The 25,744-nt window shown below is 44.6% G+C and overlaps 3 protein-coding genes across 3 annotated transcripts; 2 read left to right on the top strand and 1 right to left on the bottom strand.

Annotated features, from left to right (window-relative positions):
• Positions 1-3,819: 3,819 nt before the first annotated feature.
• On the top strand, positions 3,820-6,961 carry LOC136459276 (probable auxin efflux carrier component 9). The gene is made up of 5 exons (XM_066459148.1): positions 3,820-4,918; positions 5,056-5,141; positions 5,423-5,580; positions 6,339-6,415; positions 6,561-6,961. The coding sequence occupies exons 1-5, from the start codon at positions 3,981-3,983 to the stop codon at positions 6,625-6,627; spliced, it is 1,326 nt and encodes a 441-aa protein (XP_066315245.1). The 5' UTR covers positions 3,820-3,980; the 3' UTR covers positions 6,628-6,961.
• Positions 6,962-13,156: 6,195 nt separating this feature from the next.
• On the top strand, positions 13,157-15,678 carry LOC136459274 (probable auxin efflux carrier component 9). The gene is made up of 5 exons (XM_066459147.1): positions 13,157-14,082; positions 14,220-14,305; positions 14,566-14,723; positions 15,368-15,444; positions 15,589-15,678. Exons 1-5 carry the CDS (start codon positions 13,157-13,159, stop codon positions 15,653-15,655), a joined length of 1,314 nt encoding a protein of 437 aa, XP_066315244.1. The 3' UTR covers positions 15,656-15,678.
• A 7,041-nt stretch (positions 15,679-22,719) lies between these two features.
• On the bottom strand, positions 22,720-24,326 carry LOC136461096 (early nodulin-like protein 4). Its single transcript, XM_066460544.1, has 3 exons — positions 24,065-24,326; positions 22,855-22,946; positions 22,720-22,764 (listed from the first exon to the last, which is right to left on the bottom strand). Exons 1-3 carry the CDS (start codon positions 24,324-24,326, stop codon positions 22,720-22,722), a joined length of 399 nt encoding a protein of 132 aa, XP_066316641.1.
• Positions 24,327-25,744: the final 1,418 nt, after the last annotated feature.

Raw genomic sequence — 25,744 nt, 5'->3', positions numbered from 1 at the left:
TCAGCTCCGTTCAAGGCTCCGCACCTGCATGCCATGGTTCGCTTTGACGAGAAGAGGCAGAGTTCCGTCGAAAGTTCCTTTTACAGAAAGCGTTCTCTTCAGTTTTGCGTACTTGGAATAATGATGATGATGAAGTACTAGCAGCGAGATGCCCAAATAATTTAGTTTTTTTTTTGCTAGCTTTTGCTGTTTGGGGTGCTCCATTCACAAAGCAAAGGTGAAGAGGCAGATGCTGTGAACCGGCTGATGTTTATTTCTTTGGCACTCCCGATTTTTGAGCTCAAAGTGGTCCTGGCAGTGGCAGACCGTAAAAGGTGCGGCACATATGCATCTGGCGGCTGGTTCGCGACGTACGTACTACGGCCGACGGACTGGACCCGTTGCACGCACCCAGCCGCAGCCGGCCATAGTGCCCAAGTGGCCGCCGGCGCCGGCTGACCTCTTATTCCGGCCGGGGAGAAACTGGGGCGCGGCTCGCGAAACAGCTCTCGCGCCAAGGGGAAAAGGCTTAGGCCTGGCCTGGCTTCGCACTTTGGGTTGAAAACACGTCGGCTCGCACCTGCATATGCACGATTCTCTGTTTATTGCAACTCATGTAGTACTGGCGTGCCACTATTAGCAGCAACGGTTGGTCGATCGACGAAGTAGGGTAGTAGTAGCATAATAGTAATGGGCCGGGGAAGTTTCGTGACAAATTCACGGGGGGCATGCAAGACCATTCGGCAGAATCGTTATAGGAAGCCGACACTCCTGGTCACGCAAGAATGATTACAAACTGGAGTACACAAAATTGAAGTTCTAGGCGCTTGCTTTTGCTTTAACTTTTGGAACGGCGATGCACTCGCAATGGCCGGGAGCCTGGGACACACAGTAAAACGCATAACCTGTAGGGTTTTGTGGGAAAAAATTTGGACAACGCATTTTTTTGGTAGGTGACGTACCGGCTTTGTTCGCTCCTGTAAGTGTAACAGTACAGGAGTCCTGTTTGTAGGGAATGAACAGTGCGTCGTTTGCTCTTGACAAGCCCTCTTCTTTAATGTTCGTCTGGTTTATTATTTCCTATACTAATCTAATAATATAACACAACAGACTCTTATCTTCTAAAATATATACTCCCTCTGTCCCTGAATAAATAGATTGCTAGAGTTGTCTTAATTAAGTCAAACTTTTTAAACTTTAACTGAACTTCTTAAAAAAGGTTAAGACTTATGGTATCAAATTAGTATCATTAGATTTACCATAGAATATATTTTCATAGGGTGCTTATTTTATGTCATAGATGTTGTTACTCTTTTCTATAGAGTCGAAATCTAGGAATTGATTTATTTGGAGACGAATGGAGTAGTAACGGATGACAAACATATAAAAAATCAAACCGTTGTTTCTAAGGAAGTTAAAGTCTTGATGTGAGTTTTAGGGTTAGATTTTCGAGAATTGGCGGTTAGATTTGAAGGTTGAGCAACGACAATGAGGGAAGGCCGGTGTGACAATGGATGCAGTATTTAGTGTGCGGGGTAACAAGATAATGGACGCATCGCCAAACAAGGTACCATAGGAAGGCGAATGGTTAGGGTTATGATTGGCGTATCTAGATGACGACCTCGTGGAAGCGTGGTGGCGAGAACCATCAGAGAGACGATTGGAGGGACTTCAACATATGGACGAGGAGGGTGCGGTCGAGTTTCAATAGGAGGGGCAGGGCTGAACAAAGGATGTATGCCAACATAAACGTAGAATTTTAGACTCCACGAGTACCAATTATTGCAACGTAACACGCATGCCTTCGTGCAAGCTTGACCGCTAGCAGAGTAGCAGCTGCCAGCTGGAGCATCTGTGTGTTGCCCCACTTTCCAAATTTCCATCCATTCTTCTGCTCTACTTAAAAACCAAAAAGTAATAATTAGCTCCTTAAATCCAAACAGATCATGTTAATATTTTAACTAGTCCGATTATTAGCTGAATATTCCATTGATTAGACCAAACTTAGCTAATATTAGCTTTGAACTATTTCGTGGCATTGTTTCCAAGACATATAGACCGAAATGAAACTTCGAATGCAAAGTTTTATTTTATAGTTTTATAGGCATTTAATTTCATGACTCATAGAGAGTTGATAATCGTGTCAAGTGAATTTCATATAAATGAAACTCTCTTCTCTCTCTTCTTAAATACATTGTCATATCATCAAAATAGCTATGTGGCAACCTATTTAATGCAAATAAAATCCACATGAAACTCTGAGAATGGCCTAACAAAAGGATAACATTCCACGGCAAGTTGCGTGCATCGCAACATTTCGAGTCAATTTTTCCAACACTTGGTGCGGTGATACAGTATAAGACTCCACAGATGTACTCCCTCCGTCTCAAAATAAGTGTCGATATGATATTCATGCCAGTCAAACTTTCTCAACTTTGACTAGATTTATAAAAAAAATATTAGCAACATTTTTATCTTCAAATGAATTTATTATGAAAATAGATTCAACAATTCTATCTAATAATATTAATTATATACTATAAATATTGTCTTTTACTATTTATCTATTGACATATTTTTTTACTAAATCTGTCAGATTTGGTCACATAAAATCTATCGATAGATAACTAGACACTATCATATATATTAATATTTTCTTGTATATATTTGATCAAAGTTAAAGGCGTTTGACTTTCAGGAAAGAGAGCAACATTTATTTTGCGAAGGAAAGAGCATGAGGTAGTACCAATTAATGCAACAACACACATGGCGTGGTGGGGTTGACCGCTAGCAGCTATTGACGTCTAATTTCTGACTGTCTGCGAAGAAACGAATAAAAACACACCTTGCCACACCACAGAGATGGAAACTAGCGAATTGAAACCGTTGATATAGGTGTTCGCCTACTGTTTCTGCGATATTCGCTTTCTCATGCATGTGATTCAACACGCATCATGCTGCTGCATGTGCCTGGTTGGATCTTTGGTCAGCCTCGGACCCTGCGAATCAAATCGACCTAGACATTCAATTTAGCAGTTAAAATTTCGTCCAAAATTGGATCACCAGTTAAAATGTACGAAGTGATAGCACTTACTCCTACTGAAGTAGGACAGCGCTGTACGCCTGTACCCAGCAGGAGCACACACAACTCACTTTTGTTCACCTGAAACGATCGTTGATTATTATTGTTGGTTGGTTTGGTGTAAGAGAAAAATATTATTCTAACTTATAGTCCATAGTCAACCAAGCGAACACAGGCTTGTTGAGTTGCTAGTGGCGTCAGCACCCAGCTAATTTCCATTAACTAGCTAGCTAGTCCGGCCCAGTGCGCGCGCATGGATGCATTTGTAATTGCAGCTAGCTGGCTTTTTTTTTTTTTAAAGATGGCAAGAGATTTGCCAGATTTTTATTAGACGAAGGAAAAGAGAAAAATCTCTTGCCGTGGCCAGATTTTTACAAAGCACAACGGGAGCACCACCACGGCGCACTGGCCGGCGACCCAACTAGGTGCCCTCAAGGACAACATCTTGAAAAACCTAGGAACAAAAGCAGAAAACGAAAAAAAAGCTCTAGAAACAACAAAGACGAAAAACCACTAATACTCCTGCTGAATACTAGCTGGCTTTTTACTTTGTGGTTTTCCGACGTCCTTTTCCGCGATCCAAAACCATCGGCGAACCTGCGAACCTGGCACCACCATATGCAGATTGCAGTTGCAGAGTCGTCCGTCAAGCACCACCGATCGAATTCCGCGTCAACTCAGCCCGGACACACTTGCCAATCGTCCACTATATATACACGTCCAAGCCAAAACCTAGCATCCCGCACTACATACCACAACACACTTTGCATCGATCGATCAGTCACAAGATCGAGAGAGCAAGAGCAAGCACTACTGCTTCGTTCTGTCTAGTCTAGCTATATATATCGACGAGGGTTTAGTGAGGTTCCTTGGTTGTCGATCTCTAGATTGTTTGCAGCTGGTTTGAAGGGCGACAACCATGATCCCGGGATCCGCGGTGTACCACGTCGTGGAGGCGATGGCGCCGCTGTACACGGCGGCGGTGCTGGGCTACGCGTCGGTGCGGTGGCTCAAGGCCTTCTCCGACGAGCAGTGCGCGGGGATCAACCACTTCGTGGCGCTCTACGCCGTCCCCGTGCTCATCTTCCACATGGTCTCCACCAACGACCCCTACCACATGAACGAGCGGCTCATCGCCGCCGACACGCTGCAGAAGGCCGTCATGCTGCTCGCGCTCACGGCCTGGGCCTTCTGGTCCCACTTCCGCGCCGCCCGTCGCCGCCGCGACGGCGGGAAGCAGGAAGCGTCTTCCTCGTCGTCGCCGATCAAGTGGGTGGTGACCAACTTCTCGGTGGCGTCGCTGCCCAACACCATCATCATGGGCGTGCCGCTCCTGGACGGCATGTACGGGTCCGTGTCGGGCGGGCTCATGAAGCAGATCGTCGTCATGCAGTTCTGCATCTGGTACAACGTCGTCATCTTCCTCTACGAGTTCATGGCGGCGCGGGACGGCACCGCCAAGATCAGCCCCGCCGTGCCGGCGAAAACGGCGGACGAGAATCACGACCGTAGTATGGTCGACGAAAGCGGCGGAAGCAGTATTCATCGTCATGCCGCCGACCGTAGTAGCCATCACCAGGTGGTCGTCAACATTGAGATCACGGAGGTGGCGGCGGCGGCGGCGGTTGCGTCGACGACCACGGCACCAGTCGACGGCGCGGCGGCCGCGAAGGAGCTGGGCGCAGAGGACGATGGAGATGCTAACAAGGTGGCCGTGGATCTCCCGCCGCCAACGCCGGTCCAGCCGCAGGTGCCGTCGGTGATGCACGTCGTGTGGATGGCCACGAAGAAGCTTCTCCAGATTCCGAATACCTATGCCAGCTTCCTTGGCCTCATCTGGTCTCTCATGGCATTCAAGTGCGTCTCCGGTCCCTTCAATCTAGCTAGTACCATATCATATTTTTAGTATCTTATTGCCATTTCATATTTTTACTGTATATCTAAATTTCTCAATCGTGCTCACTAATGATTGCCCTAATCTGTTTCCTCTGCAGGATTGGATTCTCGATGCCAAAAATTGTTGGCGACTCTCTGTTCATCATCTACACAACCGCAGTTGGGCTGAGCATGTTCGCTTCAGGTCCCAATCTCACTAAAAACTAAATCTGGTCACGATTTAATTAAACAACAATTAATTTTTGGATTTTTTTAAACTCACTCTTTCCGTACCAAAATAAATGACGTTTTAGACTTTTAGACTTCTTATTTGACCGTTTATCTTAAATTAAATAAGACGAACGGTCAAACAAGAAGTCTAAAAGTAAAAAAACGTCACTGACTTATTTTGGAATGGAGGGAGTTCATGTTAATTTTGATTTGCTTAGACTTATGCCAACCTATATCACTACGGGTCATTTTCAGGGACGTTCATAGCGCGGCAGTCGCGGTTCGTGCCATGCGGGTACACCATCGCCTCGCTCTCCATGCTCCTCAAGTTCCTGATTGGCCCGGTCATCATGCTGCTCGCCTCGCTGGCCATAGGAATGCACGGCACCCTTCTGCACATTGCTGTCGTACAGGTGAGCCACCAACAGCCCAATACGTACATGAACTGTACACCTCCTTTTTTTTCCCTTACCGTATTTATTTTTGTTCAAACAAACAAAAAATTCAAAATTTAAAGCACGGCACTTCTAGTGCTAGCGAAGAGCAAAAACAAATTTCGATAGTATCGCATCATAACAGGAAAAATCTTTAAAACGGAAACGTGCTTACTTGTGTCCAGTAATATAAGTTGATGACGTCTGCCCAGCCGAGATTTTCCGTTGCATGACAGAAAAGGCATACTCAAATAAATGTGGTGCCGTTACAGACGCCAACCAGTGCTAGTAACGACGACGATACTACGCCGGGCTTGTGACAGAGCAACGGAGCCATGGTAGGCAAGCAAAAGCCAGCTCCAATTGTACCTCTAGGCCTCTAGCTAGAAGTACTTGCTCGTACAACATCGTGTCCACATTCGGTGATCATCTGAACGAATAATGTAATAAGGTTGACCTGAAACTAGTTAATAACCAATTCTTATTACCTTGTTTATTTGGGTACGGAAGAAGAACAGCTACCAGGAAATCAATACTGCTAGGAATAGGATAAATATAATTCGAAAATCAGAGCGAAACAAAAGTTACACCAGTTCCAGGATAACAACAACAAACAGCGTGCACACGGAAGCCTTTTAACTTAAAAAACTTTTTTTTTATTTCACTGCTAGGAGTAGCTGTTGCAGCATGCATATCTGAAAACTCACATTTTGCACATGCGTGTAAATATATTGCAGGCGGCTCTCCCACTGGCCGTGACCTCATTCGTGTATGCGGAGGAGTACAAGGTCCACGCCGACATCATGAGCACTGGGTTTGTACCTTTCACCGCTCACTTCTTACTGTCCTGTTAACAAAACTCTGTGGGATTAATAATAATGCACATTCTATTTACTGGTCTTATTTGCTGAATTCCATCGAATTATTAACCTTGCTGTTGCTGGTCTCGTCTCTCGCAGGGTTATTCTGGGGATATTTATCTCGCTGCCCGTCACAATTGTGTACTACATACTGTTGGGCCTTTGAATTTGTGATGGATTGATTTGGTTAAGAAAAGGTCCCCATCGCATGTGCAAAATCTGAAGCGGGCACATGAATTATATTGGTGGCTACACAGCTCACATGGACGCGAGACGGTGCAAAGGAAATGCTCCTGATGATGCTACCAAAACTCAATAAGATTTGATCACCGTCTGCTAGCTAGCAGTAGACGGTAGCTTACTACTATGACTAGCTGAATTACACGTGTTCTTTTTAGGAATGGTACCTTTATACATGTTCCAAAACATCTCAATGTATATAGAACAGGCATGCAACAGAAACAAATCCTCCGTACGTGTTGCAGAGCTTATGTTCCAAAAAAAACTTCTAATATATGCACCTGGAATTTGTTATTTTTATATGATTTTTTCTACAGATTGGTTTTGAATCTCAAATTTTGAGAAAATGTGTATCCATAGATGCACCGTGGATGTGCAAAGTTTCATTTTTCTTAAACTCCTATGTATGTATTTCTAAGTGTTTTTATGATTGCACCGAGTAGAAGGCTTCTACTGAATATTTTCCCAGATAAGAAAATTAAGTTGTATGGCGAAACTCAATTCTGCTCCTCTTGAAATTGAAGGAATAAATCGTTGGCAAACACATACATAAGAGCATCTCCAAGATAATTGGTATCTAACTTGCTATTGCTTTTTTTTAGCTAAAGATCTAGAAAACTGGCCTCCAACAAACTAGCAAATACAATTGATATCCTATTTGACATGCTATCCCTTGAGCTTCGTCAACAAATTTTGGTTAGCCGATGTGCCTTGCTATCTTGGTATATGTGAGGCTGACAGCTAGTGTCATGTTTGCGTTGCTCCAAACTCTATTCTTTTCTCTTGGATATATAGCTAGTCTGTTGGAATGTCTTAAATTATAGAGAAAGAATCTTTAGGGCTCGTTTGAAAACCCGTGTATTGACGTGGAATAGCCTTCAAACCCAGCCTCCCATGGAACGAGGATAGCTCCCCCGTTCGTCCGAAATGTGCATTTGGCAGTCCGTGTATCGCCGTGTATCACGGTCCGATCCACTCCGACCCACGGGGAGAGAAAAATCTCCAGGCGTGGGACGGTGGAAGGACCGTGCGCTCACGAGTGGCACCCATGGGGGAGAGAAAAATCTCCACACAAGGCGTGGGATGGTGGAAGGACCGTGCGCTCACGAGTGGCGATGCTCGTGCGCGTTCCTTCTCCACCGCCACCGCCATGTCTTCGCTGTCGTTGCCAGTCTCCGTCGCCCTAGCTCCAGGCATCAGCACCTCCACCTCCGCCCGCATCTCCTTGCCACTTGGTAGGGATTCCCGACGTGTTCTCAATGCCCACATCTCCCTCAACCTCCGCAGGTTAGGGTTGCTCGATGTGCATGATTCTTGACGCGTTCCCAATGCCCACATCTCCTTCCACCTCCATCTCAAAAACGTTGTTGACCCAGTCGTGTGTATGCAAAAGGTACTTTCAGCTTTGTACAACGCTATTCATAGAAGACGATGGTAGAACTAATTTGTTGTGCTAGATAGTATGCTAAAACAATCATTTTTGCTCGTGATCATTTCTGAACACAATCTCACAATCATTTATGCGCAAATAGGTTCTGGTTCACTTGCTCCATCAGCTCCATTAGTCCAGCAGAAGGCTTGATATCTATTACAAATAGGTTCTGATTCAATTGCCTTGCAAATTGTACTAGATCTGGATGTCATTTTATATTTTGTCTACATGTTATAACTAATAAGCTTGTCTTTGATATATGAAACTAAACAGACCATTTTCGTTTTGTTTTTAGCAACGGTGAATTTTTTTGCTTGCATTTACGAATTTGACAGTGCTCCATAAAGAAACTTGTCTGACACTTCATTTTAGATGCATCTAAACTTATGGTTGGTAGATAAGAATTACTAGGCTCTCTGCTGTAATATAAGTCGAAAAGATTTGCACTTGGTTTATACCTTGCTAATAAAATGACTATAATTTGCTCTTGAACTAATTTCCATGATGATTCAATGAAGGGCCAAATTTGTATATCGATGTATGTAGAAAGGAATAGGGAGAACACCTTACTACATTAGAAAGGAGTGACTTTCATATATATAGTTGCAAGGACCTCAGCATAATTATAATTAGACCCCTAGTAGATATATAGATACCTAACACCCCTCTGCAGTCGTAGTGGGAGGTTCACGAACGCATAGACTGGGCCGAAAATGAGTAATGGATGCGCGACCGTGGAGTGTAATGGATGCGCGGCCATGGAGCGGCGGTGCAGGGAGGAGAGGCTTAGAGGAGAGGCAGGAAAAGAACCTAGGCGGCTGATACGATGTAGAAAGAAACAGGGAGAACACATCACTCAGTATAATTACAATTAGACCCCTAGATATATAAAGGTCTTATCATCTCCGGTGGCGCTCATCTACAAAACCCTGATGCTTTCCAAGTCCTGGTGCCCACTGCTCAAACTGAAGCTGAAACCAATGGCGGAGGGCATGATCAATCTGTTATCAGCTAATGCCGCGACGCCGATGTAGTCAGCCTTGATTAAAATCCCTTGGGAGTTTCGCGTATTTTGATGTCTGTCTTTTACTCCGTAGTTAAACTGTTGTTGAGGTGGTCTAAGCTTTTGTTGAGATGTTAGTTAGAGTTAAACTCTTGCCATTTGAGGTAGTTGGCAACTCGCTAAGAACCATATTGTAAGCTGGCGTCCCAGCATCGGATCGGGGTGTTCTTTACGCTTTCTAATAAAGCTGGGTGAATACCTTTGATCTAAAAAGTAATAATATAACACAAAAGAACTCCTATTGAAGAAAATATATAGTAGCCGATGGCAAACAGATAAAAACTCAAACCATTGTTTCTAGGGAAGTTAAAATCTTGAGCAATTTTCTTTCTCTAGCTTCTCATTTTCACTACTGTACCAACATCCTTTGTCTATGGCGAGTTCCACCTATCTTCTCCGCCTCTGACCACTAAAGCTTTTCTTGTGAGTTTTAGGGTTAGACGTTCGATAATTGGAGGTTATTTTCTTGTGAGCTTGAGGGTTAGATATTCGAGAATTGGTGGTTAGATTTGAAGGTTGGGCACCGGCAAATATTCTCTATCCTCCGGCTGATGAGGGAAGGCCGGGGTGACCATGGAAGCACTAGTTGGTGGGTGGGGTAACAAGATAATGGACGCATCGCCGAGCAAGGTATGTAGCATAGGAAGGCAAATGGTTAGGGCTATGATTGACATATCTCGATGACGGCCTCAGAAGACACAGGCTAGTGTGGCGGTGAGAACCATCGTCGGAGAGACGTTTGGAGGGACATTAGCATAAGGACGAGGAGGGTGCAGTCGAGTTTCAATAGATGGAGACAACAGACTAAAGATGGCAACGGGGACCCGATACCCGATACCCGACGGGTATTTGATCCATTAGGGGACGGGGATGGGATCATATCTTTACCCACGGGCATCTAGATGGGCAAGAATCCATACCCGACGGGTATAGCGGGTACGGGAACGTTCCCTGTTTACCCGTCCCCGTTACCCGTTGGGGAACCCGACTATTTGAGCTATCATGCGAGTATTAGGCTCAAAGAAGCTCAACATAGGTATTTTGGTCTAAATCTGAATAGTCATATATATAGTTTGTGTGTTCTAGGAACCCTCGCTCAATTTTTCCTCACCATCTCCGTCAGCAGCACAAGCACGCATGTCTTACGAGCGCTCGTGTCCCTCGCTTCCTCAGTTCGGTCTCTCTGCCACATTTGCTCGTCCTCCTCGCAACCTCACTCCTTCTCCTCGGCATCTCCGAGACTCCGACACTTATACCCGGGTGAAGAAGAAACGTCTCCGATTGCAAAGCTGCGACCCCAAGTGTCCTTGTTTATCGGGTATGCAGTACCCGTCGGGTATCTGTTACCCGACCGATACCCGACGGGTACGGGGATGGGCAAGAATCTATACCTGAGACAGTTAATGGGGATGGGGACGGGATAAATTCTCCGTAGCGAGGAAAAGAACGTTCCGGCGATACCCGATGGGTATATACCCGTTGCCATCCTTACAACAGACAAAGGTGGGGCTGAATAAAGGAGGAAGGCAGGAGGCCGAATGGATCAAAATTCTAGGTACTGAGCTTGGGGGGCTAGAAATGGCAAAATGTGCGGTTGGATGTCCCTTTGTCTTCAGTACCATGATGTATGTCAACAGAAGGAAATGTCTAGCCAACAACTGGTTGTTTTAGCCCCTCCCATCTACCAAATTTTTTCATGCACTTACACTGCCTTATAGCTATATTGACACTGCCTTATTACTATATTTACAATGATTGTCTTCAGTGTAATTTATTGGACTGGGTGATGTAATTCAGAAATAACACAAATATATGCCAATTTTTTTAAAAAATTAAAAATTATTTTTATGGATTCCAGACATCAGAGAAATATATGTTAAATTGTCCACAAATTCTTCAGATATTAAAAAAAAACAAAATCCACACCAGGAGGTGAGAGAGGGGAGATTGGCGCGGAGGGGACCAGACCCGGACCTGAGGATGGCCGCCGTCTCGGCGTGCATCCGGCGCGTGACCCATGTCCACACACGTCAAAATTGATGAGAAGTTTGGATGGAATGAATCAAAATTGATGAGAAGTTTGGATGCAATTAATCCAGTCCAAGCAAGCATCCGACCCGCCGTGCCGTACGTACGTGTGTTGACCAAGCAAGCCGCGCGCACCCACGAGACCAGATCACAAACGGCCGGCGGCGTGCCGTGGCGTGCCTAGTGTGTTTTGCTACGGCTGGCTGGCGGTAGATGGAAAAAGGCCTTGGAACCGGGCCTTTTATTTCCGCGCACACGTGCACGCAGATGGTGCGGCGTGACGGGACATCGCACGGCCAAAAAACAGTTGATAACAACCCACAAATCACACCATTAGCATTTCTGCAACAGGAGCATAACATTCCACGGTAAGTTGTGTGCATCGCAACGTTTGGAGTCAATTTTCCCAGCACTTGGTGCGGTGATACGGTATTCACACCACCAGCCGTCACGTTGGGCGGCGGCGAAGCGGAGCTTGGATTACGGCGGCACGGCACACGGTGGAATAATAAGTTCTCACTCACTACAGTTTAGTCCGTATCACATCGAACGTTGGATACTAATTTATAGTATTAAATATAGACTAATTATAAAACTAATTATACATATTGACACTAATTTATAAGACGAATCTATTAAACCTAATTAGTCTATAATTTGACGACGTGGTGCTACAGTAAACATATGCTAATGATGCATTAATTTGGCTTAATAGATTCGTCTCGCAAATTAGTCACAGCTTTTGTAATTAGTTTGATTATTAGTATCCGACCATCTGATGTGACATTGAATACAAACACAAGATTTCAAGAATTAATGAGGTGCCAATTAATGCAACCAACTCGCATGCCATGGTGAGCTTGACCGCTAGCAGCTATTTAGCCTGTTCGTTTGTTGGTTTCAGTCAAAGCTTATCAACTATGATATAGTATTTTTCTTTCACAACAAACTAGCATCAGCCGGATTTATCATCCACCAACCCGCGAACCGGCTGATTGACATCTCATTCCTGATTGTCTGCGAAGAAACGAATAAAAACACACCAGCTGGCCACACCACAGAGATGGAAACTAGCGAATTGAAACCGTCGATACAGGTGTTCGCCTACTGTTTCTGCGATACTGGCATTCTCATGCATGTGATTCAACACGCAGCATGCTGCTGCAATGCTGCATGTGCCTGGCTGGATCATATTGGTCAGGCTCGATCGGACCCTGCAGTCGGGACACCGCGGCGAATCAGATCGACCTAGACGGCTGGACATTCAATTTAGCAGTTAAAACTTCGTCCAAAATTTGGATCACCAGTTTAAACGTACGAGCTGATCGTACTTACTCCTAAGTAGCACAGCGCTGTACCCAGCACGAGCACGCACAACTGACTTTTGTTGAGTTGCTAGTGGCGTCAGCACCCAGCTAATTTCCATTAACTAGCTAGCCAGTCCCAGTGCGTGCGCATGCATGCATTTGTATTTGTAATTGCAGCTAGCTGGCTTTTTACTTGCTGGTTTTCTGACGTCCTTTTCCGCGACCCAAAACCATCGGCGAATTGAACCTGCGAACCCTGGCACCACCATATGCAGATTGCAGTTGCAGAGTCGTCCGTCAAGCACCACCGATCGTCAGTTGCATTCACAACGAGGATTGAGGTACTACCACTGCCCGGAAAAGAATGCAAATACGGATTGACATTCACACGTACTTCCCAATCGTCCACTATATATACACGTCCAAGCCAAAACCTAGCCTGCCGCACTACATACCACAACACACTTTGCATCGATCAGTCACAAGATCGAGAGCAGCAAGCCAGCATTACTGCTTCGTTCTAGCTACCTAGCTAGGACGAAGAACCAGATACCGACGAGGGTTTAGTGAGGGTTCCTTGGTTTATTAAGTACATAAAGTAGTCGATCGCTAGATTGTTGGCACCATGATCCCGGGATCCGCGGTGTACCACGTCGTGGAGGCGATGGCGCCGCTGTACACGGCGGCGGTTCTGGGCTACGCGTCGGTGCGGTGGCTCAAGGCCTTCTCCGACGAGCAGTGCAAGGGGATCAACCACTTCGTGGCGCTCTACGCCGTCCCCGTGCTCATCTTCCACATGGTCTCCACCAACGACCCCTACCACATGAACCAGCGCCTCATCGCCGCCGACACGCTGCAGAAGGCCGTCATGCTGCTCGCGCTCACGGCCTGGGCCTTCTGGTCCCACTTCCGCCGGCGCGGCCGTCGCGACGGCAAGGCTGAGTCGTCGCCGATCAAGTGGGTGGTGACCAACTTCTCGGTGGCGTCGCTGCCCAACACCATCATCATGGGCGTGCCGCTCCTGAACGGCATGTACGGGTCCGTGTCGGGCGGGCTCATGAAGCAGATCGTCGTCATGCAGTTCTGCATCTGGTACAACGTCGTCATCTTCCTCTACGAGTTCATGGCGGCGCGGGACGGCACCGCCAAGATCAGCTCCGCCGTAGTGCCGCAGGCGGCGGCGGACGAGAATCACGACCGTATGGTCGTCGACGAAAACGGCGGAAGCTGTATTCATCGTCATGCCGCCACCGACCGTAGTAGCCATCACCAGATGGTCGTCAACATTGAGATCACGGAGGTGGCGGCAGCGGCGGCGGTTGCGTCGACGACCACCGCACCAGTCGACGGCGCGGCGGCCGCGAAGGAGCTGGGCGCAGAGGACGATGGAGATGCTAACAAGGTGGCCGTGGATCTCCCGCCGCCAACGCCGGTCCAGCCGCAGGTGCCGTCGGTGATGCACGTCGTGTGGATGGCCACGAAGAAGCTTCTCCAGATTCCGAATACCTATGCCAGCTTCCTTGGCCTCATCTGGTCTCTCATGGCATTCAAGTGCGTCTCCGGCCCCTTCAATCTAGCTAGTACCATATCATATTTTTAGTATCTTATTGCCATTTCATGTTTTTACTGTATATCTAAATTTCTCAATCGTGCTCACTAATGATTGCCCTAATCTGTTTCCTCTGCAGGATTGGATTCTCGATGCCAAAAATTGTTGGCGACTCTCTGTTCATCATCTACACAACCGCAGTTGGGCTCAGCATGTTCGCTTCAGGTCCTAATCTCACAAAAAAACTAAATAATCTGGGCAAGATTTAACAATTACTTTTTGGATTTTCTTAAACTCGCTCTTTTTGTACCAAAATAAATGACGTTTTTTACTTTTAGTCTTCTTGTTTGACCGTTCGTCTTGTTCAACAAGAAGCAACGGAAGTATAAAAGCTAAAAATATCATTTATTTTTGAACGGAGAGAGTACACATTAATTTCGATTTGCTTAGACTTACACCAACTTATATGTACGGGTCATTTTCAGGGACGTTCATAGCGCGGCAGTCGCGGTTCGTGCCATGCGGGTACACCATCGCCTCGCTCTCCATGCTCCTCAAGTTCCTGATTGGCCCGGTCATCATGCTGCTCGCCTCGCTGGCCATAGGAATGCACGGCACCCTTCTGCACATTGCTGTCGTACAGGTGAGCCACAAAAAAAAAAACCAATACGAACAGGAACTGCACACCTTCTTTTTTCCTCTTATTTATTTTTGTTGATACAAACAAAAATTAATGCACGGACGAAGAGCAAAAACAAATTTCGATAGTATCGCATCAATTTAACCCGTGCTAGTAAATTTGGTGCCGTTACAAAAAAAGTCATAGCGAAGAGACGCGTAAACCTGGTGCCGTTACGTACGCAAAATTAACCAGTGCTAGTAACGATACGCCGGGCTTGTTAGTAGATGTGACAGAGCAACGGAGCCATGGTAGGCAAGCAAAGTCAGCTCCAAGTATATATCTCTAGCTACGAGTACTTGCTCGTACAACATCGTGTGTCCACATTCGATGATCATCTGAACGAATAATGTAAGGTTGACCTGAAACTAATTAATAACCAATTCTTAATACCCTTGTTTATTTGGGTACGGAAGAAGAACAGCTACCAGGAAATCAAAACCAGTAGGAATAGGATAATATAATTCGAAAATCAGAGAGCGAAGAAGTCTTTTAACTTAACTTAAAAAGCCTTTTTTTTTATTTCACTGCTAGGAGTAGCAGTAGCAGCATGCATGCATGTCTGAAAACTCACATTTTGCACATGCGTACGTGCAAATATATTGCAGGCGGCTCTCCCACTGGCCGTGACCTCATTCGTGTATGCGGAGGAGTACAAGGTCCACGCCGACATCATGAGCACTGGGTTTGTACCTTTCACCACTCGCTTCTTACTGTCCTGTTAATTATTCTGTGGGTTTAATAATGCAGTTTATAAACTCGTTTTGCTGAATTAATTCCATCTCTGACTGATGAATTATAAACCTTGTTTTGGTCTGGTCTCTTTCAGGGTTATTCTCGGGATATTTATCTCGCTGCCCGTCACAATTGTGTACTACATACTGTTGGGCCTTTGAATTTGTGATGGATTGATTCGATTAACAAATGGGCCCGATCGCATGTGCAAAATCTGAAGCGGCCGGGCACATGAATTATATTGGTGGCTACTGGCTACACAGCTCAGATGGAAGCGCAACGGTGCAAGGGAAATATGCTCCTGACGATGCTACCAAAAATCAATAAGATCGATCACCGTCTGCTAGCTAGCAGTAGACGGTAGTTTGCTCTCAGCTCACTCATACAGCAGTTAGCTCTTTACAGTTAATACATGGCCCACTTGTTTCTCTCACAGACTTTCTTGGTTCTTGTGCCCAAGCCGGCTGTAAGCTTACAGCCCGTTTTTCCTCTCTCTCCTCCCCTCTCTCCTCCACTTCAGCATTTAGTCGGCTTACACCCTGCTATTATACTTGCTCTTAGCTTAATTAATTACATGTGTTCTTTTTAGGAATGGTACCTTATACATGTTCCAAAACATCTCAATTAATGTATAGCAGGCATGCAACAGAAACACATCCTACGTGTTGCAGAGCTTATGTTCCAAAAAAAAAACTTCTAGTGTATGCACCTGAAATTTGTTGTTTTTATATGATTGTTCTAGATTGATTTCGAATCTCAAATTTTGAGAAAAATGTATATCCATAGATGCGCTGTGGATATGCATAGTCTCAATTTTTTTTTTTAAAAAAAACTCCTGCGTATGTTTTTCTAAGCGGTTTTTATAATTACGCCGACTAGAAGGTTTGTACTAAAAATTTTCCCTGATAAGAAAATCAAGTTGTTGGGCGAAACTCAATTTTGCTCCTCTTGAAATTGAAGGAATAAATTGTTGGCAAACACGTACACATGGGCAGCCAAAAAACTGCAAGCTCAACTGGGGTGTATGGAGGCCACGTACGGGATGCGCATGGGCGGCCGGAGCTGCCCTCATTTTTTTTAACGAGTCAGAAGACGCTGCGCGCGAGCGTGTTTTGCTGTTTTCTACGAGCGGCTGCACGTTTTCGATGCGACCAAGCACGGAGTCACTGCGGCGGCCGGCAACCGTACCAACGGGGTGCATACGTATATAGGATTGGCTTTGCTGACATGTACGACGGGCCTAGGGGCGGAGCTAGAGAAATATTGACGTGGGTGCGACGGTGTGGGCTTATTTCATAATAATTATTTAGATATATATTCACACGATAGTGTAATTAATAACACTATTAGACCCTTTTCATTTGAGACCTACTAATTAAAAATGATGTATATCAATAATGAAGTAGCTGTAATATGCTTACCATTTACCAAAATATTGTTAGAGGATGCTACAATTACAAACAAAAGATTGGACATTGACAAAGTTCAATCCTCAACCACAAGATCCTCTTTGTGATTTAAAGAAAAAGAGAACAAACTATTCAATTTTATGCAAATAAAGAATGATTCATTGAAAAAAGAAAAATAGATGCATTACGTTATCATTTGTAACTATGTTCAAGCCAATTTCTAAACTCATCGAAGCATTCCGATTCAAACATTTTAGGATTACCTTTTTTCCTATGTTGAGGCAGACCTTTCCATATTTTTTCTAGCATCCATAAGAATATTTAAAATTTTAGTTGCTTCCACTGACATCAATTTTCAAATATCAGAGAAAGAATAAAATAGCCTAACCCTAGAATCTGAACAGATAATGAAGAAGTTAAGAACCACAAACTGAAACCAATTTAAATACTCAGATAGTCAGATTAATGGAAAATTGAAAGTAGAGAATTTTTTAAGTCTTATTTTGCCATTGAATCTTGATCAAGAAGTTAAGAACAAAAGCACGGAAGGGGTAGGGACATAGGGCAGCACTCCTGTCTCCTCTCTGCTGGTGTTTCAGTGCTTCAGAGACTTAGCACCTAAGTGGAGGCAGCTGGCCGCACGGACAGCAATCCTGCAGCGCAAAGTCATGGTAGGCAAGCAAAGTCAGCTCCAAGTTTATATCTCTAGCTAGGAGTACTTGCTCGTACAACATCGTGTGTCCACATTCGATGATCATCTGAACGAATAATGTAAGGTTGACCTGAAACTAATTAATAACCAATTCTTAACACCCTTGTTTATTTGGGTACAGAAGAAGAACAGCTACCAGGAAATCAAAACTAGTAGGAATAGGATAATATAATTCGAAAATCAGTGAGCGAAGAAGTCTTTTAACTTAACTTAAAAAGCCTTTTTTTTATTTCACTGCTAGGAGTAGCAGTAGCAGCATGCATGCATGTCTGAAAACTCACATTTTGCACATGCGTACGTGCAAATATATTGCAGGCGGCTCTCCCCCTGGCCGTGACCTCATTCGTGTATGCGGAGGAGTACAAGGTCCACGCCGACATCATGAGCACTGGGTTTGTACCTTTCACCGCTCACTTCTTACTGTCCTGTTAACATAACTCTGTGGGATTAATAATAATGCACATTCTATTTACTGGTCTTATTTGCTGAATTCCATCGAATTATTAACCTTGCTGTTGCTGGTCTCGTCTCTCGCAGGGTTATTCTGGGGATATTTATCTCGCTGCCCGTCACAATTGTGTACTACATACTGTTGGGCCTTTGAATTTGTGATTGAATTTGTAATGCTACCAAAACTCAATAAGATTTGATCACCGTGTGCTAGCTAGCAGTAGACGGTAGCTTACTACTATGACTAGCTGAATTACACGTGTTCTTTTTAGGAATGGTACCTTATACATGTTCCAAAACATCTCAATGTATATAGAGCAGGCATGCAACAGAAACAAATCCCCCGTACGTGTTGCAGAGCTTATGTTCCAAAAAAAAACTTCTAATATATGCACCTGGAATTTGTTATTTTTATATGATTTTTTCTAGAGATTGGTTTTGAATCTCAAATTTTGAGAAAATGTGTATCCATAGATGCACCGTGGATGTGCAAAGTTTCATTTTTCTTAAACTCCTATGTATGTATTTCTAAGGGGTTTTATGATTGCACCGAGTAGAAGGCTTCTACTGAATATTTTCCCAGATAAGAAAATCAAGTTGTAGGGTGAAACTCAATTCTGCTCCTCTTGAAATTGAAGGAATAAATCGTTGGCAAACACATACATAAGAGCATCTCCAAGATAATTGGTATATAACTTGCTATTGCTTTTTTTTAGCTAAAGATCTAGAAAACTGGCCTCCAACAAACTAGCAAATACAATTGCTATCCTATTTGACATGCTATCCCTTGAGCCTCGGCAGCAAAATTTGGCTAGCCGGTGTGCCTTGCTATCTTGGTATATGTGAGGCTGACAGCTAGTGTAATGTTTGCGTTGCTCCAAACTCTATTCCTTTCTCTTGGATATATGGCTAGTCTGTTGGAATGTCTTAAATTACAGAGAAAGAATCTTTAGGGCTCGTTTGAAAACCCGTGTATTGACGTGGAATAGCCTTCAAACCCAGCCTCCCATGGAACGAGGACAGCTCCCCCGTTTGTCCGAAATGTGCATTTGGCAGTCCGTGTATCGCCGTGTATCACGGTCCGATCCACTCCGACCCACAGGGAGAGAAAAATCTCTAGGCGTGGGGCGGTGGAAGGACCATGCGCTCACGTGTGGCACCCATGGGGGAGAGAAAAATCTCCACACAAGGCGTGGGACGGTGGAAGGACCGTGCGCTCACGAGTGGCACCCATGGGGGAGAGAAAAATCTCCACACAAGGCGTGGGATGGTGGAAGGACCGTGCACTCACGAGTGGCAATGCTCGTGCGCGTTCCTTCTCCACCGCTGCCGCCATGTCTTCGCTGGCGTTGCCACTGTCTCCGTCGCCCTAGCTCAAGGCATCAGCACCTCCACCTCCGCCCGCATCTCCTTGCTCCTTGGTAGGGATTCCCGACGTGTTCTCAATGCCCACATCTCCCTCAACCTCCGTAGGTTAGGGTTGCTCGATGTGCACGATTCTTGACGCGTTCCCAATGCCCACATCTCCTTCCACCTCCATCTCAAAAACGTTGTTGACCCAGTCGTGTGTACGCAAAAGGTTCTGGTTCACTTGCTCCATCAGCTCCATTAGTCCAGCAGAAGGCTTGATATCTATTACAAATAGGTTCTAATTCAATTGCCTTGCAAATTGTACTAGATCTGGATGTCATTTTATATTTTGTCTACATGTTATAACTAATAAGCTTGTGTTTTTTTGGGACAATAACTAATAAGCTTGTCTTTGATATATGAAACTAAGCTGATCATTTTCGTTTTGTTTTTAGCAACAGTGAATTTTTTTTGCTTGCATTTACGAATTTGACAGTGCTCCATAAACAAACTTGTCTCACACTTGATTTTATATGTATCTAAACTTATGGTTGGTAGATAAGAATTACTAGGCTCTCTGCTGTAATATAAGTCGAAAAGATTTGCACTTGGTTTCTACCTTGCTAATAAAATGACTATAATTTGCTCTTGAACTAATTTCCATGATGATTCAATGAAGGGCCAAATTTGTATATCGATGTACGTAGAAAGGAACAGGGAGAACACCTTACTCCATTAGGAAATAGTTTGCCGAGTGTTTTTTATCGCGCACTCGGCAAATAGTTTGCCGAGTGTCAATAAACACTTGGAAAAAATAAACTCCCGGCAAAAAAATGTTAACGGGATGGCACGGTGACGGCGATTTTGCCGAGTGCACGACGGAAAAACACTCAGCGGAAACTTTGCCGAGTGTCAAGACCAAAACACTCGGCAAAGTTTCTAAGCTTTGCCGAGTGTCCAGCCCAAAACACTCGGCAAAGTTTCTAAACTTTGCCGAGTGTCAGGGCCATAACACTCGGCGCCATGTCCAGCTTTGATCTGTCGCATAACCTCGCTTGATCCATTCTAGCCTTAACGTTATCCTTTGTCTTATCAGGAATGTCCATGATTGTACCAAAAATTACCTCGGTGATATTCTTTTAAGTGTGCATTACATCAATGTTATGTGGAAGAAGAAGATCATCAAAATAGGGGAGGTTCCACAAGCACGACTTCTGAGTCTAGGCATGTTGCTCGCCATATCCCACAAAACCATCTTCTTGTTTATTGACCTCGAGAGCGTCTAACTGAGCACGAACCGTGTCTCCTGTCATCATCTGCGGTGCAGGGTCTTTAACTATGACATCTTTCATAAAGTTCTTGATGTCTAGTCTGAATGGATGGTCAGGAGGGAGGAATTGTCGATGTTTGTCGAACGAAGAATACTTGCCACCCTTCGTCAACCAAATGAACATCAGAGAAGCCTTGCATACTGGGCATGGGAACCTCCCATGAACACACCAATAGCAGAAAATCCCATATGCCGGCAAGTCATGCAGGGAGTACTGGTACCAAACATGCATTTTGAAGTTTGTCTTTGTAGCTCGGTCATATGTCCATACCCCTTCCTCCCAAGCACAGACCAAATCATCAATCAGAGACTCCATGTACACACTCATATTATTCCCCGGGTGTTCTGGAATTATCAACGGCAAGAATATGTTCTGTCGTTGAAAGAGGACGCCTGGGGGAAGATTGAGGGGGATAACGAACATGGGCCAACAGGTGTACGGGACAGCTGCCATTCCATAAGGATTGAACCCATCTGTTGCCAGCACAACACGTACATTATGAGCTTCTAGAGCTTTCTCACGATGAATCTCATCAAACCTTGTCCAGGCTTCACCATCGGATGGGTGTACCATCTTCTCAGGATTGTATCGACGTTCATTTTTGTGCCATGTCATCTGTTTCATGGATTCCTCAGTCATGTAAAGCCGTTGGATCATCGGTATGAAAGGAAGGTACAGTAGGATCTTCACGGGGATTGCGAGCTGCCTCTTCTGACCATCACTAGAGTCTACCTTCAGAAACCTAGATGATTCGCACTTCACACAGTACTTTTCTTCTGCATACTCTTTCCTAAATAAGATGCACCCCTTCGGACAAGCATGTATCTGCTCGTATGGCTACTTAAGTGCACGAAGGAGTTTCTGTGCCTCATACATGCTCTTTGGCAAGATGTGACCATCCGGGAGCAGGCTGCCAACAACTGTGAGCATAACATCGAAGGCGTCTCGACTCAAGCTAAACTGGGACTTCATGGTCATTAGGCATGCAATGGCATCCAGTTGAGAAACCTTGGAATATCCGTGAAGGGGTTGCTGTGCCGCAGACAACATGTCATAATACGCCTTTGCAGTAGCCTTTGGCTCCTCCTCCCTACGTCCTTCATCGAAGTGTGCTCCATGATAGTCATTTAACATGTCTCCTACTCCGGCATCTCCATCATATTCCTCGCTGCGTTGTCTCATGACCTCGTCTCTCCCACGATCGGCTTCACCATGGTAGATCCACCTGGTATAGTCTACCATAAATCTATTCTTGCAAAGATGTTTACCCATGACCAGCTTGGTTTGCCGACGCGTGTTTGCACATTTGCTGCAGGGACACCAAGTGACACTAGCTCCTTTAACCCTTGCAAATGCCCGTTCCTAGAAATCATCGGTCTTGTCAATCCATTCTTCGGTCCACGAAGACTGACTAAAGCGGCCCGTGTATATCCACTCACGGTCATCCATCCTCTAGCATATCAGTGAGTAATATAAAAAATCATGTTGTATCTACATGTTCCTATACTATCTAATAGGTTAAGATAGGTCCTAGTCTCACCCGAGGATGTATAGATGGGGTTAGTTTCCATGCTCTACTCCTATCTGAGATAGAATTTCGACAGCACCTCCCCACTGTTCTCCAAATACACGTCCTGGAAGGGAGATTGTGTATCCGGAGAACAACAGGGAGATGCTGCCGAAGCTCTATCACGGATCGGAGTAGAGTATGGAAACTAACCGCATCTACACATCCTCGGGTTATCCAAAAAACGTGGACAATTTGAAACAGATACGGTTATAGATATGCAAAGATCTGCATATTTCCAACCGTATCTCTTTCGAACGGGAGACGCCTAGCTAGGTTACGTGATCTACGAACATGATACAGAAAGAAGGGTCTTTTATGTCTCACCTTGCTGTCCTACAAAGTGACGAGTCAAGGACGTTACAATAGCCTCTCCTGCAATAAAAGGAACATAGTAGTGTCAAATTTAAATTTCGGCAGCACCTCCCCTGCACGGGGAGGCTTCCAAAACCTGCAACAAATAAAACAGCACGATGGCCGACAACCACATCCACACCAAACAAACAGCACGATGGCCGATAACCACATGCACATCTTATACCTTGCAAAAATACGGCAACTCGAAGTTGTGGGGCGGCATGAGGGCAAGGTGGAACCAGGCGGTTGGGCGGGGCAGGGAGCGGCGGCAAAAACCTGCAAGTTGAGACACGCATATAGTCAGTGCATGTTTAGATTGCTAACATTTGCATGTGCACTATCTGTTACAGCTACAAGATAGGTTGTGGCTCAATTTTAGAATAATAAGCATTTGATCATGATATAGCTAATAAATCAGTATTATGGTGACATATAGGCACTTGAAACACCTAACTATATTTATCTGCTAGAGGCATCCTCACTTAATAGTAGAAGTGCTTAGACTGAGCAGGAGCTTAGTAGCTACTTATCACATGTTCACTCTTTAACAATTTTTCTGTACATCCAGTGTATTATTGTTCATGGCAGTGTAACCAAAGCAAGAATATAAGACAGTTATAAGTCCAAGAACAAGAGACAGGGAGACATGATGCCAAAAATGAAGACAACTTTTCTTTTAAAAAAAACGTGTTTCCATTTGTTTTAATGCAAACTGGTGTGGGCTCTGGCGCTCTGCATTTTAACTGAGGTCATGACTGACTTGCTTTTGTCCATGCAATGCTTCGGAAAATTCTTAAAATAAATCAGAGATATTCTTAAGTTGCAATACTGATGAAACCATTCATTGCAAAGAATTATAACATAAATGTGAAATTTCTTAGTATCCGGAGTTCCCTTACAACAGTTTCCTTGATTGGCTTGGAATATTTTTTTTTTGTCCGATGTCACGTTCAAATCAGTTTCCTCACTGCAGCAGCCTTTGTCACTGATTGATAAGGACTAAATTAGCTTGGGCTTAGTGGGGGGACCGATGTTTCTTAAGCTAAAGTTTGGCTCAGAGCTGGAAATAATAACTAGTTCAGTGAGACTCCACCATTGCTTCCATAAGCCAAACACTGGTGTGCCGTTTCTACCATGCCGTGTGAAATCATAGGTGAAAATGGTTTTAGACTAGGGAAACTTATTCCTTTCAGAGAGTGAAAAAGCAAGAAATGCGGAGGCTATCATATGACGTCAAATGACGAATATATATCAAGTAGGTCTTTTTGATAATAGGCCAATCAGCGTTTTTCATTAGTTATTATGCAAGAGAAGTTCTCTTGTTCTTAGACTGAGCAGGAGCCTAGGTATATTATTGTTGTTCATGGCAGTGTATATGAACTAAAAAACCTTACCGGGGCAGAGGGATACTACGGGGAGCCGGAGGCCGGGGGCGGGACGCACCTGGGCGGGCGGCGCCGGTGGCGGGACGCGCCGGGGCGGGAGGCGCCGAGGGCGGGCGGCGCCGGGGGCAGGCGGCACCGGGGGCGGGGCAGCGATGCCGCGCCGGTGGCGGGGCGCGGTGGGGCGGGGAGGTGGCGGGGGGTGGCGGCGTGTGTGTGAAAGGTGTGTTGTGTGCGCGAGGGTGAGGGCCGGGGTGCGGGCTGCTGGAGGCATATGAAGGAGTATGCCGAGTGCCAAGATTGGCGGCACTCGGCAAAGTATAGATATGCCGAGTGCCAAGATCTAGGGCACTCGGTATTATTATTTTTTCATTACGGCCCGATACTATGCAGTGGGGCCGGTCGACGAAGTTGCCGAGTGTCCCCTATATGATACTCGGCAACTATTATTTTCGCCGAGTGTCAGGTATAAAACACTCGGCAAAATAAATTGATATTTCATGCTCCACCGTCCTCCTTCTTCATAGCGTGTTCTACTAAATTTGTTACGATGTAATTTAAAAATACCTTGCCAAATTCACTCAACAATGCATATTTGATTTTTCTATGAATATTAATCCATTATTTCATGCAGTTATAGCTCAAATTCAATTTATATCAATTAAAATTCTATAATTGTAGTTAATAAATTAAAATTATCAAACGGATCCAAAAAATTACCAAAATTTGACGTGAACCAATCTATGTTGTCTATTGCCTATACAAAAACTTTTGAAGTCAAACCTCAATTCAACCGTCACTTTGACTCCAAATCTTACCGATCCTTCTCAACGCTACGATTCTTCTTCGGAGATGCTTCGGTTTGTAAAGGTCGTACGTGATAAATTGTGCGAAACCTTCTCAATTTTTTCCACAGTCTCCACATATGATATCATGAGATTTTGACAAATCTTGTGATTTTCAGACTTCGTTTGCTTTTTTTAGAATTTAAAAACCATTTGGCCACACGTTCGTGGTCATGTTTTCTGAACAAAATGTTCGATTTTTTTTCATTTCTCGAGTAAGGCCCCAAAATGGACTTAATAACATGAATATGATTTCTCCACTCAATTTATTCCATCACTTGAATCACTTGCAGTTCAAATTTGACTTAAACCAAAAAATTCCTCTAAATGCAATAAATTAATTAAATATAGCAAACAGATCGAGAAATATGTCAAATTTTAACATGTAGTACCACATGTTGTATGTGGAGAGTAGAAAAAGTTTAGAGGGCAGGAGAGAAAAAAAATATTATTTTGCCGAGTGCCAATAAAAAATATTCGACAACAACATCATTTTGTCGAGTGTCAAACAAAAACACTCGGCAAAACTTGGCTTTGCCGAGTGTTTCTAACGGACACTCGGTAAAGTTATAACGGTAGGGCGGCGCACCCAACGGCCGTCACATGGCCGCCGCACGCCCAGCGCACGTGCATCTACTTTACCGAGTGTCCGTGTTTGCCGAATGTTTCGTTGTAGTTTGCCGAGTGTTTTTTTATTAGACACTCGGTAAAGTTGGGTTTTGCCGAGTGCTGTAGGTTTGCCGAGTGTTGCATTAAAAACACTCGGTAAATAGAATGTTTGCCGAGTGCCCGATAGAATGCACTCGATAAACCCTCAGGCACTCAGCAATTCTACTGTTTTCGGTAG

Source organism: Miscanthus floridulus, chromosome 6 (assembly GCF_019320115.1).
Source record: "Miscanthus floridulus cultivar M001 chromosome 6, ASM1932011v1, whole genome shotgun sequence".
NCBI classification, from domain to species: domain Eukaryota; kingdom Viridiplantae; phylum Streptophyta; class Magnoliopsida; order Poales; family Poaceae; genus Miscanthus; species Miscanthus floridulus.
The sequence above is the reverse complement of the archived record's forward strand: the minus strand, read 5'-3'. Positions and strand labels throughout refer to the sequence as shown.

Coding starts and splice junctions, on each gene's coding strand:
- LOC136461096 (XM_066460544.1), bottom strand. CDS start 24,326: ATGCCTCCAGCAGCCCGCACCCCGGCCCTCACCCTCGCGCACACAACA. Junction 22,947..24,064: donor CGTAGTATCCCTCTGCCCCG/GTAAGGTTTTTT, acceptor CTCAACTTGCAG/GTTTTTGCCGCCGCTCCCTG. Junction 22,765..22,854: donor AGTTGCCGTATTTTTGCAAG/GTATAAGATGTG, acceptor TATTTGTTGCAG/GTTTTGGAAGCCTCCCCGTG.
- LOC136459274 (XM_066459147.1), top strand. CDS start 13,157: ATGATCCCGGGATCCGCGGTGTACCACGTCGTGGAGGCGATGGCGCCG. Junction 14,724..15,367: donor TGCACATTGCTGTCGTACAG/GTGAGCCACAAA, acceptor AATATATTGCAG/GCGGCTCTCCCACTGGCCGT. Junction 15,445..15,588: donor GCCGACATCATGAGCACTGG/GTTTGTACCTTT, acceptor GGTCTCTTTCAG/GGTTATTCTCGGGATATTTA.
- LOC136459276 (XM_066459148.1), top strand. CDS start 3,981: ATGATCCCGGGATCCGCGGTGTACCACGTCGTGGAGGCGATGGCGCCG. Junction 4,919..5,055: donor TGGTCTCTCATGGCATTCAA/GTGCGTCTCCGG, acceptor TTTCCTCTGCAG/GATTGGATTCTCGATGCCAA. Junction 6,416..6,560: donor GCCGACATCATGAGCACTGG/GTTTGTACCTTT, acceptor CGTCTCTCGCAG/GGTTATTCTGGGGATATTTA.